General features: G+C 36.6%; 1 protein-coding gene across 2 annotated transcripts; it reads right to left on the bottom strand.

The window, feature by feature from the left end:
• Window positions 1-327: 327 nt before the first annotated feature.
• Window positions 328-14,483, bottom strand: c1qtnf6a (C1q and TNF related 6a). 2 transcript variants are annotated; one of them, XM_067459318.1, is made up of 3 exons: window positions 14,351-14,483; window positions 8,917-9,089; window positions 328-2,520 (listed from the first exon to the last, which is right to left on the bottom strand). In XM_067459318.1, exons 1-3 carry the CDS (start codon window positions 14,428-14,430, stop codon window positions 1,973-1,975), a joined length of 801 nt encoding a protein of 266 aa, XP_067315419.1. In that variant the 5' UTR covers window positions 14,431-14,483; the 3' UTR covers window positions 328-1,972. The 2 variants fall into 2 exon arrangements, with proteins under 2 accessions (XP_067315419.1, XP_067315429.1); XM_067459328.1 differs by lacking the exon at window positions 14,351-14,483 and adding an exon at window positions 12,141-12,193.
• Window positions 14,484-15,277: the final 794 nt, after the last annotated feature.

The following is a 15,277-nucleotide window of genomic DNA, read 5'->3' on the forward strand; positions in this document are numbered from 1 at the left end:
TTTTAGCAGTGTTTTATGTAACTTCAAATGGTTTCCTGTAAAATGACACCAACATGTTGAAAAGGTCCTGGAGTTTAAGAGGCTAAACCAACTTTCAGCTTATACTGAAGACTCTTTTAAGTCATGTTTTGGGTCAGAGATCTGTACCCTGTGGTTTCAGAGCATTTAATCTCAATCTCCCTCTCTTTATTTCTATCATCTGAGTCTTCTCTCTCAAGTGGATTCTTGCTACTGAAAAAGGAAAGCCACATACATCCTGTTTAACATCAACAAAAAGCCCCCCCCCCCCCCTCCTTCCAATAAAGAAGCCACACACACACACACACTCACACACACACTCACACACACTCAGGTCTCTCTGCCCATTTAAAACTAGCAAATGACTTTCTTGAAAAAGATTTTCTTGAAAAAGATTGGGGTCAGGGAGATAATAATAATTGTATTCAGCAAGGATGCATTACATTTATCAAAAGTGACAGTAAAGACATTTATAATGTCACAAAAGATTCAAGTAAATGCTGTTCTTTTGAACTTTATATTCATCAAAGCCTGAATCTAAGCCATCATGGCCTACTTCTGATTTTTATACTTACATCAAGAAATCAAATTATCATGAGAGACATGGGCTCTTTTAACTTGGGATAGTAAGCAATGACCTGGCAACCATCTACTACACCCTAGCAACCACACAGCAATCCACTAAAAACTACCCGGAACATCCCTCGTGGTTCAATTTGAGGAACTTGTTTTGTTACGACTCCAGTTGCCTGCTAATGTCTGTTAAAGGTCAGAAGGGACCAGCAGCAGGTTCAAATAGTCAGTCACACCATATAAACATCCTTTCACAACCAACATAAACCATACCGGTTCCCAGACGCACAAACCCAAATGTCTGGGCTACATCAGTGGTCCTCAACGGGTTTGGCTTCAGATTTTAATCCGGAGATCAGAACTGTTTATTATCCACTAGTGAACAGAATTGTCCCTAAAGTCTAACATATTACCATGAATTTGAGTACTTCTATGGTTCGATGCTTTTGAACGTTCAATCATTCAAAGCATGTGGTTGACACCAAACCCTATCTGATGTAGTCTGTAGCCATACCAGCAAAGCTTCATTGCACCGTCTCGGTTAACTATAGACCTGAAATAGCTAGTCCGGCTATGAGGAACCCACTTCTGGCCAAAGTAACCTTGAATTTGGTTACATGTCGTTTTTTGCATTGCGAGCTGTATGCTATTCCATCATGTAAGCAAAGTTAACAGTCATTAAAAGGTGTTGAGTTTCCTTTTTTTTTTGGGTTAGTAGTCTACTAAATTTTCACTGACAGCTCAAATTTTGCCTAGACATCAGGGCTGTGTTTGGACGGCTTAGATTTATTAGAAGGATTAGAAGTCTTTTAAATGAAAAAATTGCTTGCTGGGTTTTTTCTTTTCTTTTGGTATTTGTTTTTGAAGATAACGTCACATAACCTGCCCATGAGGGCATCAGCCTAATGAGACAAGTGTCTACCATGTCACATAAAATGACACCAAATTACTGTATTTTGTGTAGATGCTGAATAGTTTGGATGCACAGATTTCGATGTTAACAGCAAAATATATAGGAAGTGTTTTCTCTTCCATTTTTAAAGTTGTTTCTTAGATGCAGATACTACATTGTATTTAGAATTGATGTTTCATCAGAACTGACCTGCGGCCTATTTTTGAGTCTTGATCCACCAGTTAAGAACCGCTGAACTTCATTTTGGACGTGGTTAACGGTTTTCTTCATAAAAGATTCCTGTGGAAATATGAAAAGTATGATTTCTCTGCACTGCACTGGGGATGTTGTTCGGACTGCAGAAATCTAAAATGAAATGTTTGGATGCTTTTCAGTTTTGTTCAAGTTGCTTCACCGTTCAAGCATTCTGACACATTTTTTTCAAACATCTTGTCCATAATCATCCCTTTCACTCAGTGGTTTCCGGTCTCAATCGGTCTCTGGTTTGATGAGGTATCCGTTAAAGGTGATGTAAATGTCCACGTCGTCGCTGTAGATGGCGTTCTCGCGCTCACGTTTGTAAAGACGGACCCAGACCTCGTTGCCCTCCTGTAGAGACAGCATGACGCTCTGGCTCTGCATGATGGAGCGGTCGCTGGGCTGAGCGTAAACTATGGCCTTCTCGCTGTCGTTCTGCATAATGTGCAGGTACGTCTCCTTGAAGTTCCACGTGTGGATGTTCACATTGAAGAAGTAGATTCCCGGGATGTGGCAACGGTACTTCCCAGCAAACATGTCAAAGTGTTCGGGGGTGTTGACGAAGATTGTGTCAAAGATCAAGGCCTGGTAGTTGTCAACGCTGTGAAGGGACTTCCGTCGGCCGACTGAGAAAGCAGAATGCTGAGACTTGCAGGCGTCCCCTGGGGCTCCGGCTTGTCCCTTATCTCCTTTAAGGCCTTCAGACCCTCTGGGTCCCTGGGAACCCTCAATCCCAGGCTTCCCAGGAGTGCCCCTTTCTCCACGGTCACCCTTGTCACCTTAAAAAAAGATTTCATAAATGTCAGAATGATGCAGAACAAAAAAAGAGCTAAAAGCTTAAAAAGTAAACCGTATGGCCAATGTTCCCAAGCCTGTCCTGTGGACCCCCCACCAGTGCATGTTTTGTATGTTTCCCTCATCTAACACACCTGGTTCAACTCATCAGCTCATTAGTAGAGACTGCAAGACTTGAATTAGGTGTGTCTAATGAGGGAGACATACAAAATGTGCAGTGGTGAGGGGTCCCGCAGGACAGGTTTGAGAAGCACTGCCTTAGGCTATAATTCAGGTGGACATTATACACATTTCTACAGTCTTTAATGGCTGTATCGTATTTTATACACTCATTTCTGAGGTTATTATTATTACTATTTAATTGTGTACATCGTACATTGTGCAAACACAATGAAGTCTCCCACTTTGTCATTTTGCTCAAAAATACATTAAAAAAATCATGCACATCAACTTCACATTTTTTTAGTATAATACTAACCCCCCCCCCCCCCCTCTTCAGGTTGGCACGTCTTTCGTCTATGAATTTTTAAAAGAGTTATAGTAATATTTCAAAATGAACACTTACGATGGAAGCAACTTATATTTACTTAATTATCCATCCATCCATTTAAAAAAAAAAAAAATATTAAAATGTGAGTTTCAAATATGATTCATCAGGCTTTTAATGAACGTTTATTTGTCCATTTCTCAATCATCATTGTATTGCATTGCATTAAATGTATATAGATAGAGTTTTGGTCATATAAAAAGTTATTTATCATCTTAATTTATTTATGAATCTTTCAGTTATTGATTTGTAATGAATTCACATACATATACCGTATATATCCAGTATATAACATTGCACGTTGCATATGTTTTTGATTGGATTGAGATCTGGGGTATTTGGAGGCCAAGTCAAAACTCAAACTCGTTGTTGTGCTCCTCAAACCATTCCTGACCCATTTTTTGCCTTGTGGCAGGAGCATTATCCTGCTGAAAGAGGCCACAGCCGCCAGGGAATACCGTTTCCATGAAAGGGGGAACATGGTCTGCAACAATGCCTAACCCTTTAAAAAAAAAATTGGGTTGGTTAATGGACTCTTATGAGTTTTTTTTCTGCATGGTCAGTGTAACAATAATACACAAAGAAGGAAGCAGCCATTTTACAAATGAGAGAAAACAACTGTTGATTCAGAGCACAAATACTTTAAAAGTGTAAATAGAGTTTAAAAAAAGAGTTAAGTTATTTTCCAGTGAAATCCGAGGGATCTTTCATACTTTTTTTTAGAAGGAACTTCCGGTTGTTTTTGTGTTCCTGTTTATGCATACTTCTTGAGTCGACCTTGGACGAATGTACGGCGAGCCAGCAGTGGTGTCTAACTATCGACGCGTCATTTTCTGGAGCAAATTCATCATTCCCTGAATACAGATAGGAGAATACAACACATCACACACTTTATGTTTACTAACAGATAATTGGCCTACAACTTGAGTGAAACCGAGTTTAAAACTACCCGGGTAGTAAGATTAGGAAGGGTCTGATTGTATTTACTCTTATTTATGCTTACTGTTTGCAACTATCGTTTTAATTGACAGTATTGATAAACAACACAATACATTTTTCCTCTTTCACTAGTTATAGTGAAATTGCTGTCTCAAATCCTCTTTTATGAACTTAGATGTTCAGTATAACATATTATGCAAATGTTCACTCAAAGCAAAGAGTGTTTAGCTATTATTCCAGCCGCAGTTGGAACCAGCTTCCTGAACAGATCAGATGTGCTCCAACAATTGCCACATTTAAATCTAGACTCAAAACATCTACATCTAAACATAAACAAACATGTTTAGCTGCGCATTTACTCAATGAGCTCTGTGCCACTGTACGTCCGACTGATTTAACCTTTGTTCTTATCTTTGGTTATTGTATCTATATATCATTTTATTTTTTTAATTCTCTTTACAACTGTATATTTCTATTTCTTATTCTTCTGTTGATTTTTATTTTAGATCTGTCTGACTGGAGAAGATTGGAAAAGGAGAGCAGTGTGCTTTGCTTTATTCTACTCGTGGTAGCAGACAGGAAAGAAGTGGACCCAGGAAAGGGAAGGCCCTGCAGGGCAAAGGTAAAGTCCCCTAAAGGAGCTCATCTTGGACCGGCTTGTAAGATCCAGGAGACATTGCAAACCTGCTCCATCATTATTTTAATTCATTTCTATGTAAGGCATAGACAGAATTTGAATTGCCATTGTGTATGAAATGTGCTATACAAATAAAATTGCCTTGCCTAATGTCATATACTGTGCCCATTTAACCTGATCTGTTCATTTAGAACTTCACACTAGTGTTTTCAAGGGTTACACTTAGGTAGGTTCTGCGTGTCACAGTAAAATCCATATGGATAATAGGACCGAGCAGTGGACAGGGGTCAGCATTGGCACCCTGACTGGTCTGCGGCTATGCGGCCCTATACGCAACAAACTGCAATGCACTGTGTATTCTGACACTTTTCTATTGTAAAGAGTTTAAAGTTATCACCATCTACAGTGCATAATAAATCCAAAAATTCAGAGAATCTGGAACAATCTCTGTGTGTAAGGGTCCAAGGCCGGAAAACCACACTGGATGCCCGTGATCTTCGGGCCCTTAGATGGCACTGCATCACATACAGGAATGCTATTGTAATGGAAATTACTCAGGAAATGAGCTCAGGAATAATTCCAGAAAACATTCACCATTGCCGGATAAAACTCTATAGGTCAAAAAAGAAGCCATCTAAACATGATCCAGAAGTGCAGGTGTTTTCTCTGGGCCAAGGCTCATTTATAATGGACTGTGGCAAAGTGGAAAACTGTTCTGTGGCCAGGCGAATCAAAATTTGAAATTCTTTTTGGAAAACTGGGACGCCATGTCATCCGGACTAAAGAGGACAAAGACAACCCAAGTTGTTATCAGCGCTCAGTTCAGAAGCAGCATCTCTGATGGTATGGGGTTGCATGAGTGTGTGGCATGGGCCGCTTACACATCTGGAAGGCACCATCAATGCTGAAAGGTATATCCAAGTTCTAGAACAACATATGCTCCCATCCAGACGTCGTCTCTTTCAGGGGAGACCTTGCATTTTCCAACATAACAATCCCGGACCACATACTACATCAGTTACAACATCATGGCTGCGTAGAAGAAGGATCCGGGTACTGAAATGGCCAGCCTGCAGTCCAGATCTTTCACCCATAGAAAACATTTGGTGCAATATAAAGAGGAAGATGCGACAAAGAAGACCAAAAAACAGTTGAGCAACTAAAGCCTGTATTAGACAAGAATGGGACAACATTCCTATTCTTAAACTTGAGTAACTTGTCTCCTCAGTCCCCAGACGTTTGCAGAGTGTTATAAAAAGAAGAGGGGATGCCACACAGTGGTAAACATGGCCTTGTCCCAACTTTAAGAAGTGTTGATGTCATAAAATGTATCTTTTTGATGCCTTAAAAGGATACATTTTCTCAGTTTAAACATTTGATACACTGTAAAAAATTATTTAGAAAAAAAGTTACCTGGTTGCCTTAAAATTCTGAGTTCATTGAAATTAAAATTTTGAGTTAATACATTGAACATTTTTAGAGATTGGACAACCTTTATTAAAATATTATTAAAAGATTTTATAAGCATATTGGTTAATTGTGTGTGTTTTATTTCTGATGACGCAGTGAAACATGCCAAATAGTGCTATTTTCATGATTTATCAAATTTTTTATGTGGTTCAGATACAATAATATTTTGAGTTTCTGTTTATTAAACAAATTTCCTTCATTGTATCAACTCAATTTTTTATTGCAATAAACTCAAAAATTTTAAGGCAACCAGGTTACTTACTTTTTAAAGTTAAACCAACAAAAACCAACAAATATTTTTTACAGTGTATGTCATCTATAAATAAAATGTATTCTGAATAAAATATTGAAATTTGAAACTTCCACATCATTGCAATCTGTTTTTATTCACAATTTGTACAGTGTCCCAACTTTTTTTGGAATCAGGTTTGTATATACCACCCACTAATAGGTGTCATGATGAAGAAATAATTAATGTTATTCACTTCACCAGTCAGTGGTCATGAAGTTATGCACTGATATATGTGTATGTGTATATACTATATATGTATATATGTGTATACCAGTAGGTGTATATATGTATATGACACCTGTATATGTATATAAATGGCATTATGCTCATTGTTCAACAGAATAAAATATTCACACTGAACACCCTTTCAACATGAAACCAAGAAATGAGACTTATACAATTTTTGCTGCCTCTCCCCACAGCCTCTCAGATGTTTGTATCCTCCAGGATAAGGGGTTCAAGGAACTTGCTCAGCAAGATCCTCTTCAAACCTTTGCTCTGTCATGACAATAGTAATCTGAAAGCTGACTGTAGATCAAGACAATTTTTCCTAATTCATACAAAATCACCAATTAAGTTCTCATGATCAGCTGGATGATACTTAAAGGGATAGTTCACAGAAAAAAAAATAATTCTGTCATCATTTACTCATCTTCAAGTTGTTGAACTCATCTTCCACCTGTATGAATTTCTTCTGTTGAAAAGAAGATATTTTGTAGAATGTTGGTAATGACGTTGACGGCACCCATTGACTTCCATTGTAGGAAAAGAAAATAGACCGTCATCAACTGTCTGGTTACCAGCATTCTTCAAAATATATTTTGTGTTAAGCAGAAGAAAGAAACTGATACAGGTGGAACAACTTTAAGGTGAGTAAATGAAACAATTTTCATTTTTGGATGTACTGTCCTTTTAATGCATTGGCTAATGTTAATGAATTGAACCTAACTATAAAATATTCCTTTAACATTGAAAGCTGGAAAGGCACAAGCACTAAAATAAGTCCCCAGAACCTCAAATCACAGCTTCTAAAATAACTAAAATGATAAAAAGATTTTTTTTTTTGTTGTTGCAGTAACTGAACTTAAAGCTTTTGTCCAGTTTTTTCAGCATATAATTTTGCCAGCTCAATTTTGGCAGCACAAACCACTTTTGCTGCAGGTTTCTGTACATGCAACAAACACGTACAACATGTGCGTGCACAGACACATAAAACAACTCTCACAACGGTTTCAGCCACATCAGCACCTTTCCTGCCAGGTTTGTCACTTCCTGTCCACCAAGACGGCCTCCAGTGGAGCAGATATTTCTGAGCCAAGAGAGGTTAGCTGAGGCTCACAGAAGGGGAAGAAAACACATATTCAAATCATTCAGCTCAAAAAAGTTCAGATCAAATATCCCAAAAAGCTTTTGCCAGACAACAGACAAGCAAAATATTGGGAAACTGTGAAAAGTGAAATCCAACAAGGATTTTTGAGGTCAAACTTCAGCTATACACTCTGCAAATGTTCTATATATAACCCTAAATGATTATTCCAGTTAATTTATGGAACATTTCAGGGGTTCTTTTTCTTAGCATGGTATACTTTTATGGGTTTGGTTGAATTCAGTAGCCTATTTGTTTCACTTAATTTTATGAATAAAATGGCTTGTAAATACACTTTATTGTTAAAAAAAATTAAATATTGTATACAATAAAAATATTGTAATATGAACTATTATGCAATATTTAAAGGGTTAGTTCACCCAAAAATGAAATTGATGTCAGCGCCAAACTGCTGAAATCACGTGACATTGGCGACCCGAATCATTGATCGATTCACTGATTCATTAACCGTTTGATTCTTTTTGGAGGCACATGGAGGAGAAGACAATGCTGAATAAAATCGTAGTTTTTGATATTTTTGGACCAAAATGTATTTTCGATGCTTCAAGAGACTCTAATCAACCAACTGATGTCACATATGGACTACTTTGATGATGTTTTTATTAGCTTTCTGTACATGGACAGTGAAGTGGGCATTGACTGCATGCTCTGGGACTAAAATATAAAATATCTTAAACTGTGTTCTGAAGATGAACAAAGGACTTACAGGTGTGGAACATTAGGGTAAGTCATTAATGACATCAATTTCATTTTTGGGTGAACTAACCCTTTAAGGCATTTCATAGTTAGTGTCTTTTTAGCATTAAAGAGTTCTTTAAAATTGAGTCAAGGACTTAGGGTTCCACATAGAACCCCAACCTTTTTTCTAAAAGTGTGCTGTGAGATTTTCAAAGTTGTCCCTGCTGATGTTATTTGACTTTGAAACATAACCTGTAAGATGCTTTTGGTGGTTAAAATGCTTTTTGTATGGCTGATTTTATGGTTTATTATAAGCAGCATTAAGGTTTTCTCCTGAAAGGCTAGGAGTAGGCTACGCATGCAAGGATTTATTAGCGGCACAACTTCTTTTTGTCGTGAGCTAAAGCACTTTTTGAAGACTTTCGGGTACCTTTGAGAATGGTCATGTTGATGTATGTGCGGACTTCAGGCATGCTTTCTCTTAAGGTCGCAGCGTCATCTAGACGTGGGAGGTGATCGCAGCATCGGCGGCAGGGCGGTTGAGGTACAGAGACTGCCAGATGAAGAGAGAGACAGGCAAGCAGGAGAAACCCAAACATGGTCCTGAGATAAAAGAATAAATACTTACACTGTTAATCTTTCGCTAATGTGAGACTGTGTATTTATTAGTGGGATCATTAAGGTAGACTGGATTAGTGAAATCCTGAAAAATAGAAATAGAGGGCCTTCTGGGTTTTGCTGGGTGGAATGCAGCCTGATAAATGTAGGCCCCTTCAGGACAGATGAATGTTTCTGTTGGTCTGAGTCCAATCTGCTAACAGCTAAACTAACAAAGTTCAGTCTGACAGAATCCAGCTCGTATCTGCCAAAGTTCATCTGCTAATTCTCATGAGATAAAATGCTTCCAAATTCATATTTCCTGAGAATGTATGATGTTAAAATACTTTCTGTACTGACACTAATCATAGATTGAATGCCCCGAAGAGTGTAAACAATGAGGCTGTGTTGCATTTCCATGGAATCCTATAGAGCCAATCAGATAGAGACTCCTGCACAATTATTTAAATGAACCTTCACCATGCGGTCTATGATTGGCAATCTACTTTAGATAAACTGCCACAAAGCTGGATGCTTTGCATGTAGGCCAAACATCTCTTCCTGTCTAAGTGAGCAAGTCAGAAAAAGTTGACCTTAAATCATAGCTCAAATCAATGGATTATATAAACATCATAGAATCAAGATGAAGGCAAAATGGAAAATGGAAAATGATTGAACCCAAAAGGTAGAAATATTGTATCCATGCTGCTATTGAGGATGCAGGGACTGCAACAGGAACAAACTTTTTTAACATTAATAATAATAATAATAATAAATGTCTTGAGCAGCAAATCAGCATATTAGAATTTCATGGATTTTTTACAGTGACAATGCACTGTAAAAAAATATTGTTGGTTTAACTTTAAAAAAGTAAGTAACCTGACGGCCTTAATTTTTAGTTTACTGAAATAAAAAATCTGAGTTGATAAAATGAAGGAAATTGGTGTTAGAAAAATAGAAACTCTAAATATTATTGTATCTGAACCACATCATGAAAATTGCACAATTTTCACTGCATCATCACAAATAAAACACACACAATTACCCAATATGCTTACAAAATCTTTTAATAATATTTGAATAAAGGTTGTCAATTCTAAAAAATTTTCATTGTATTAACTCAAAATTTCTTGAACTCTTAAAAACTCTTAATTTCAATGAACTCAAAGTTTTAAGGCAACCACGTTACTTATTTTTTAATTTTTTAATTTTACAGTGTGAAGACTGGAGTAATGATGCTGAAAATTCTGCTTTGAATATATTCAAAAGGGCTGTCAAACGATTATTCGCATCCAAAATAAAAAGGTTGTGTTTCTATGTACATGTACTGTGTATAATTATTATGGATATATAAATGCACACACATGCTTATATATATTTAATAAATAATTCATATTGTATATGTATTTATGTAAAAAAATAATATTGTATATGTATTTATGTAAAAAAAAATCATTGTATATGTATTTATGTAAATTATATTTTATATAACTTTTTTTGTTAAATATATACATGCATGTGTATGTATTTACATATACATAATTTACAGAGTGCACACACACATTATGCAAACACAATTTTATTTTGGATCGTGATTAAAAACAGTTAATTTAATTTGGAAAGCTGCAGCACAGCTGAGAGGATCTGTATTACAGTACCAAGCTCCTCTTTGTGCTGAGCCTCACTTTGAGCGAGAGGATTTTTATGATCTTCAGACGGGCTCTGGATTACATCAGACTATAAGAGGCTGCTTAGTCCGACATGTTGAGACCCATAAGAATATTTAACCGTTTGGTAATGCAACCATGAAACGTCTCAACAACTTGCTAAGTCCAAATTAAAAGAGTTAGTGATAACTTTTTGTTGTAATGCAAATTTCCATTGAAAGATGCGGGTGGCAGATGTACTTTCACTTTATTGAATAATATGACGACTCAAATTTATAAAAAAAACACGATAAACAAACCAAAAAAATCGCATTCTAATCCAAGGGTTTTCAACCACGATTATTTATTTTGTACAAATAAATGCACATGAAATTATTGTATATTAAATATGTATTAGCAAAAATACAATATTACATTAAAGGTACACTATGTAACGTTTGACCCTCTAGCGGGGGAAAAAAACAAAGCTGCATACATGAACGGAAGAACATTGTTTTGGTTGTGCTCTGCGTGACTGTGCGGTTGAATATTATCCTACTTCTCATATAGCAGACTACTAACAGATATAACCATTTTAATGGAGAACAATATGACAATTTATCCATTCAATAAAATACCTTACGCACCTGCTGAGTAATAAAAACGCAATCTCCGAAAAACGTTTTTTAAAAATCCGACCGTAGGTTTGAGATTTATCTGCTCCAAGTCAACCTTTTTTCGATTGTTGTGACTACAAACCTATGTCACTCCCACACCGTACACGTGTCAAAATACAAAATACCCGGAGCCACTGACGAGCTATATATGTTATATGACAAGAGTAAGACATGCACAGGCGAGTGAAGTATATACGCATTTCCTGCAAAAACCATCCCGCCTGGTCTAAAACATAAACACTTCTAATACATTTACCAATGTGAACCAGGGTGAGACAAAAACACATTTGGAAGAAGATTTGATGACACATTAACTCGTTATTTAACATTTTGAACAACTGCCAATTCAATAATTCAATGTTTTTAGAAACCCGCAGCGACAGAATTAAATAATTTATTGAAAACATGCTAAAACAAAATAAGCACATGAAGCCTGTCTTCCTGCATTACTGTACTGCAAAACAGCAGGCGGATTTAAGCCGTGGCAGAGCATGAATGCTTTGCACATGTTCTCTGTCTCGGCAGCTGTCCATCTGCTGGAAAGATGTTAACTAGCTTGCAAAAACTTTCTGAGAACTGTAACTTACAGATCACCTTGATGAGGCAGCAGTTTGCTCATACATAAAGGTGAACTAAACTAATTTTCCTTTATAAAAAGCCTAAATGAACTATAATGCAGTTTTTTTCTGGTGTGATTGTATGTGCATGTGTGTGTGTGTTTAAGCAAAACTTACATTACTTGATGCGTTTGCAGCTGCAGTTGGGTCAGTGTGCTGAGAAGGGAAAAAGAAAAAGCAAAGGAAAAAATCCTCGGTCAGCTCATTTCTCCCTCCCTCTCGCTCTCTCTCTCTCCCTCCCTTTCTTGCTTTCTAATTCATCCTCATTGCCTGTCTTCCATCAACTCTATGAGCCTCACAGCTGAGACAGACTTTCCTATTTACTTTATTCTTCTTCGTTTTCTTCCTTTCTCTAATATAAAGTCATGATCAAAACTGCTTCACTGGGAGGAAAATCTTTCTGTCCAAACAAACTGTTTTCAGAAAGATCTGTTTTTGTCTGTTTCTTTCACAAGTTTCGCTGTTCTCTATTAGAACCGAGTAAACCACGTGGAGACTCACAACATTTGTGAACATGAACATTTATAAGCACACACAAAACACAAGTGAAGATTTTGGCATTTGGAGACCCAAGATTGTCTCCCAGAAAAATTTCCGGCAAAATGTCAGCATAACTTAGTTGACTGTGCATTATATATGGAAACACACATTAGTTTTTCTATCATGGTGGGATCTTTCCATTGCTAATGCTGAGTAGAGCCAACTCAAACAAATTAGTTTAGTCAAATTAAGTATTTAGAACTTTTTTTTTGAGTTCACAGAACTGACACATTTTAAGTAACAATAATCTGTATTGTTTCATTGGTTTGAGTTAATTTAGACTTAATTTAAACGTAAATCTAACTGAAACTGGGCTGAGATTTCTATTTTGCAGTATGCTTTGCCATGACTCAAAAGGGAAAGTGCAAGACTGTGTAAGACTAATGTTAAGGTGGAGATTTGCCAGTGTTTAATGTTTTGCTATGATAGTGTAAAAGATTTTCGTCGTTTTTTTTTGTGAAGCGTGAACTTGAAACCAGATTTCTGTTAAATGTTATGCCGTACTCTTTCAGCAATTATAAAATATTTAAGTTGATAACTTTCATCTAAATGTATGATGAAATGATTAGCTTACGCACATATTTGGTTTAGAGCAATTAAAATGTAATGAACATTTACAAAGTTCTGACTATTTCAACTTTTACATTTCTCAACTTAAAAATGTGATGTAACTGATCGCTTTTTGATGCCAACTTATTCAGATTTACAGTGTATTTTCTACACTGTATTCATTCAAAAAAAAGTAGTCTCTTAATTTTTTTCCAGAGCAGTACATTTCTATCAACCATCCCACAATTTAGACAAAATCCTACCTAATAACCTAATATATATATAACCTAATATACCTACGGTGATATTCTATATAACCTATATATAAAGAATTAGCCTACTAGATTTCCCTGACCATACTCCTAAAAGAAATTTGGATCATTCATAAAAATATAATGTTATAAAAGAAGGACTTTTGAGGTTCTGTAAGTATTAAATGTAACACACCCTTAGAATACACATACTCATCTGTTTAGCATTAGTGCGTCTGGGTCACTGGTTGAATTCCTGTTACTTATGCAATAGCAATCATCTCATTCTCGCCATATGGAAAGAAAATTAAGGTCTGTCATTGACCTCTGATTGACAACAGGCTGATTTTGTCCTCTACTCAACTCATGCTGCATTCCTCTCCATATTCTGCTGCATTTTCCTTTCAATGTTATTGTCCAACATTTTCCTCTGTGGCTTTGCATGCATAATTTTTCTCTGTTAACATCGGGATCTGTGAAAAACATTGTGAAGCTTTTCGTTTTGAGTTTAGTACTCTCTGGAGTGTGAATATAATAGAAATTAAAGGAATTGTTCACTCTAAAATGACAATTCTGTCACCACCAATTCCAATGACATTTCAATACAATATTTCTTTCTTCAGTGTGGAAAGCATGCACGCACATCAGTTCATTCATTTCCACTAATTTCATTCATTTAAAAAAGGCAGAATATTGAGTTCATTTGAGAAGAAAAATCTTTGAACTGCGATATAATAAACTAGGAAGGGAAAAAGTCTGAATTGTGAGAAATACACTTGTTCAAGGATTATTTTTTACAGCCAACTCGCGTACTTTTACTCATTAGGGACTAGTAACGTCACTGAGACCAAAAGTAACAAGAAAAGTATCGAACAATCCCCAAATATTGTTAGTAAAAATAATTGTAACATTTAAGTCGGAGCGCTGACACCACGCGTCTTTCCACTGCATGGCAAAACCGGAAGTCTGAGAGATACACTAACATACCTTTTTATTATTTTGTTCCTTGGCTTCCATAGACTTCTACTGTTTAAAGGTAGGGTAGGCCATTTCTGAAAAGCTAGCATAGCAAGCTAGTTATGAAAGCATTGGATCCAGGGCTGGTAATCCGGCATTTTCCTGGGAGGGCTGACGCACTTGGGAGGGTACAAGGTTTTTTTTTTTTTTTTTTGCCACGGACTGGCCCACCATGCAGGGACAGCGGCCCATTGGTTTGTCTTCTGAACAGACAAGCCAAAATGAGAGAGACCTCCCCCTTAGGTGCTGGATTAAAAAAAAGGTTTTAATTGGACCGTAAAATCTGCTAAAGGCTTCCACTGATGAACGTGCGCTGTGTTTTTGCTGTTTTGTCAAGTGATAAACAGCACAAGTCCCTTGATTCATTCAGATTTAACTCTGAATTTTGTTTTATACAGCCGTGTGATATGTGAACATAACAGGCTCTGTGTTGAATAGCAATAGATGAAAACAGCCACGACCATGTCGGCTAAAACATGAACTGTTTTCGTATTTCCTACACGTTTACAACATTTTTATTATAATATAGTTTATATATATTTATTTATTTTAGAAACCATATACCCATGGTAATGATGAGGTTTTACCTGTGTCTACTATGATCTTACAGTTAAACCAGGGTGTTGCACTAGGGCAATTAAAGGTAGGGTAGGTAAGAATTGGCTAAAAAAACTTTTTTCAAAATCTTTTTTTAAACTTTCTTTATATATCAATACATAATTACAATGTAAGCTCTGAAAAAGAAAGTATAACAATTGAGTGTCTGTAGACCTCTCACGACTGTTTTAAAGACAGCTCATTATTTCCATTCACTCCACCTTCTCACTTCTGGGCTCTTTCCAAAGCCACGTCCCCAAAACACATGAACGCGCCTCACCAACCAATCAGCTGGAAGAC

The sequence above is a fragment of the Pseudorasbora parva genome, chromosome 2 (genome assembly GCF_024679245.1).
Source record: "Pseudorasbora parva isolate DD20220531a chromosome 2, ASM2467924v1, whole genome shotgun sequence".
NCBI classification, from domain to species: Eukaryota; Metazoa; Chordata; class Actinopteri; order Cypriniformes; family Gobionidae; genus Pseudorasbora; species Pseudorasbora parva.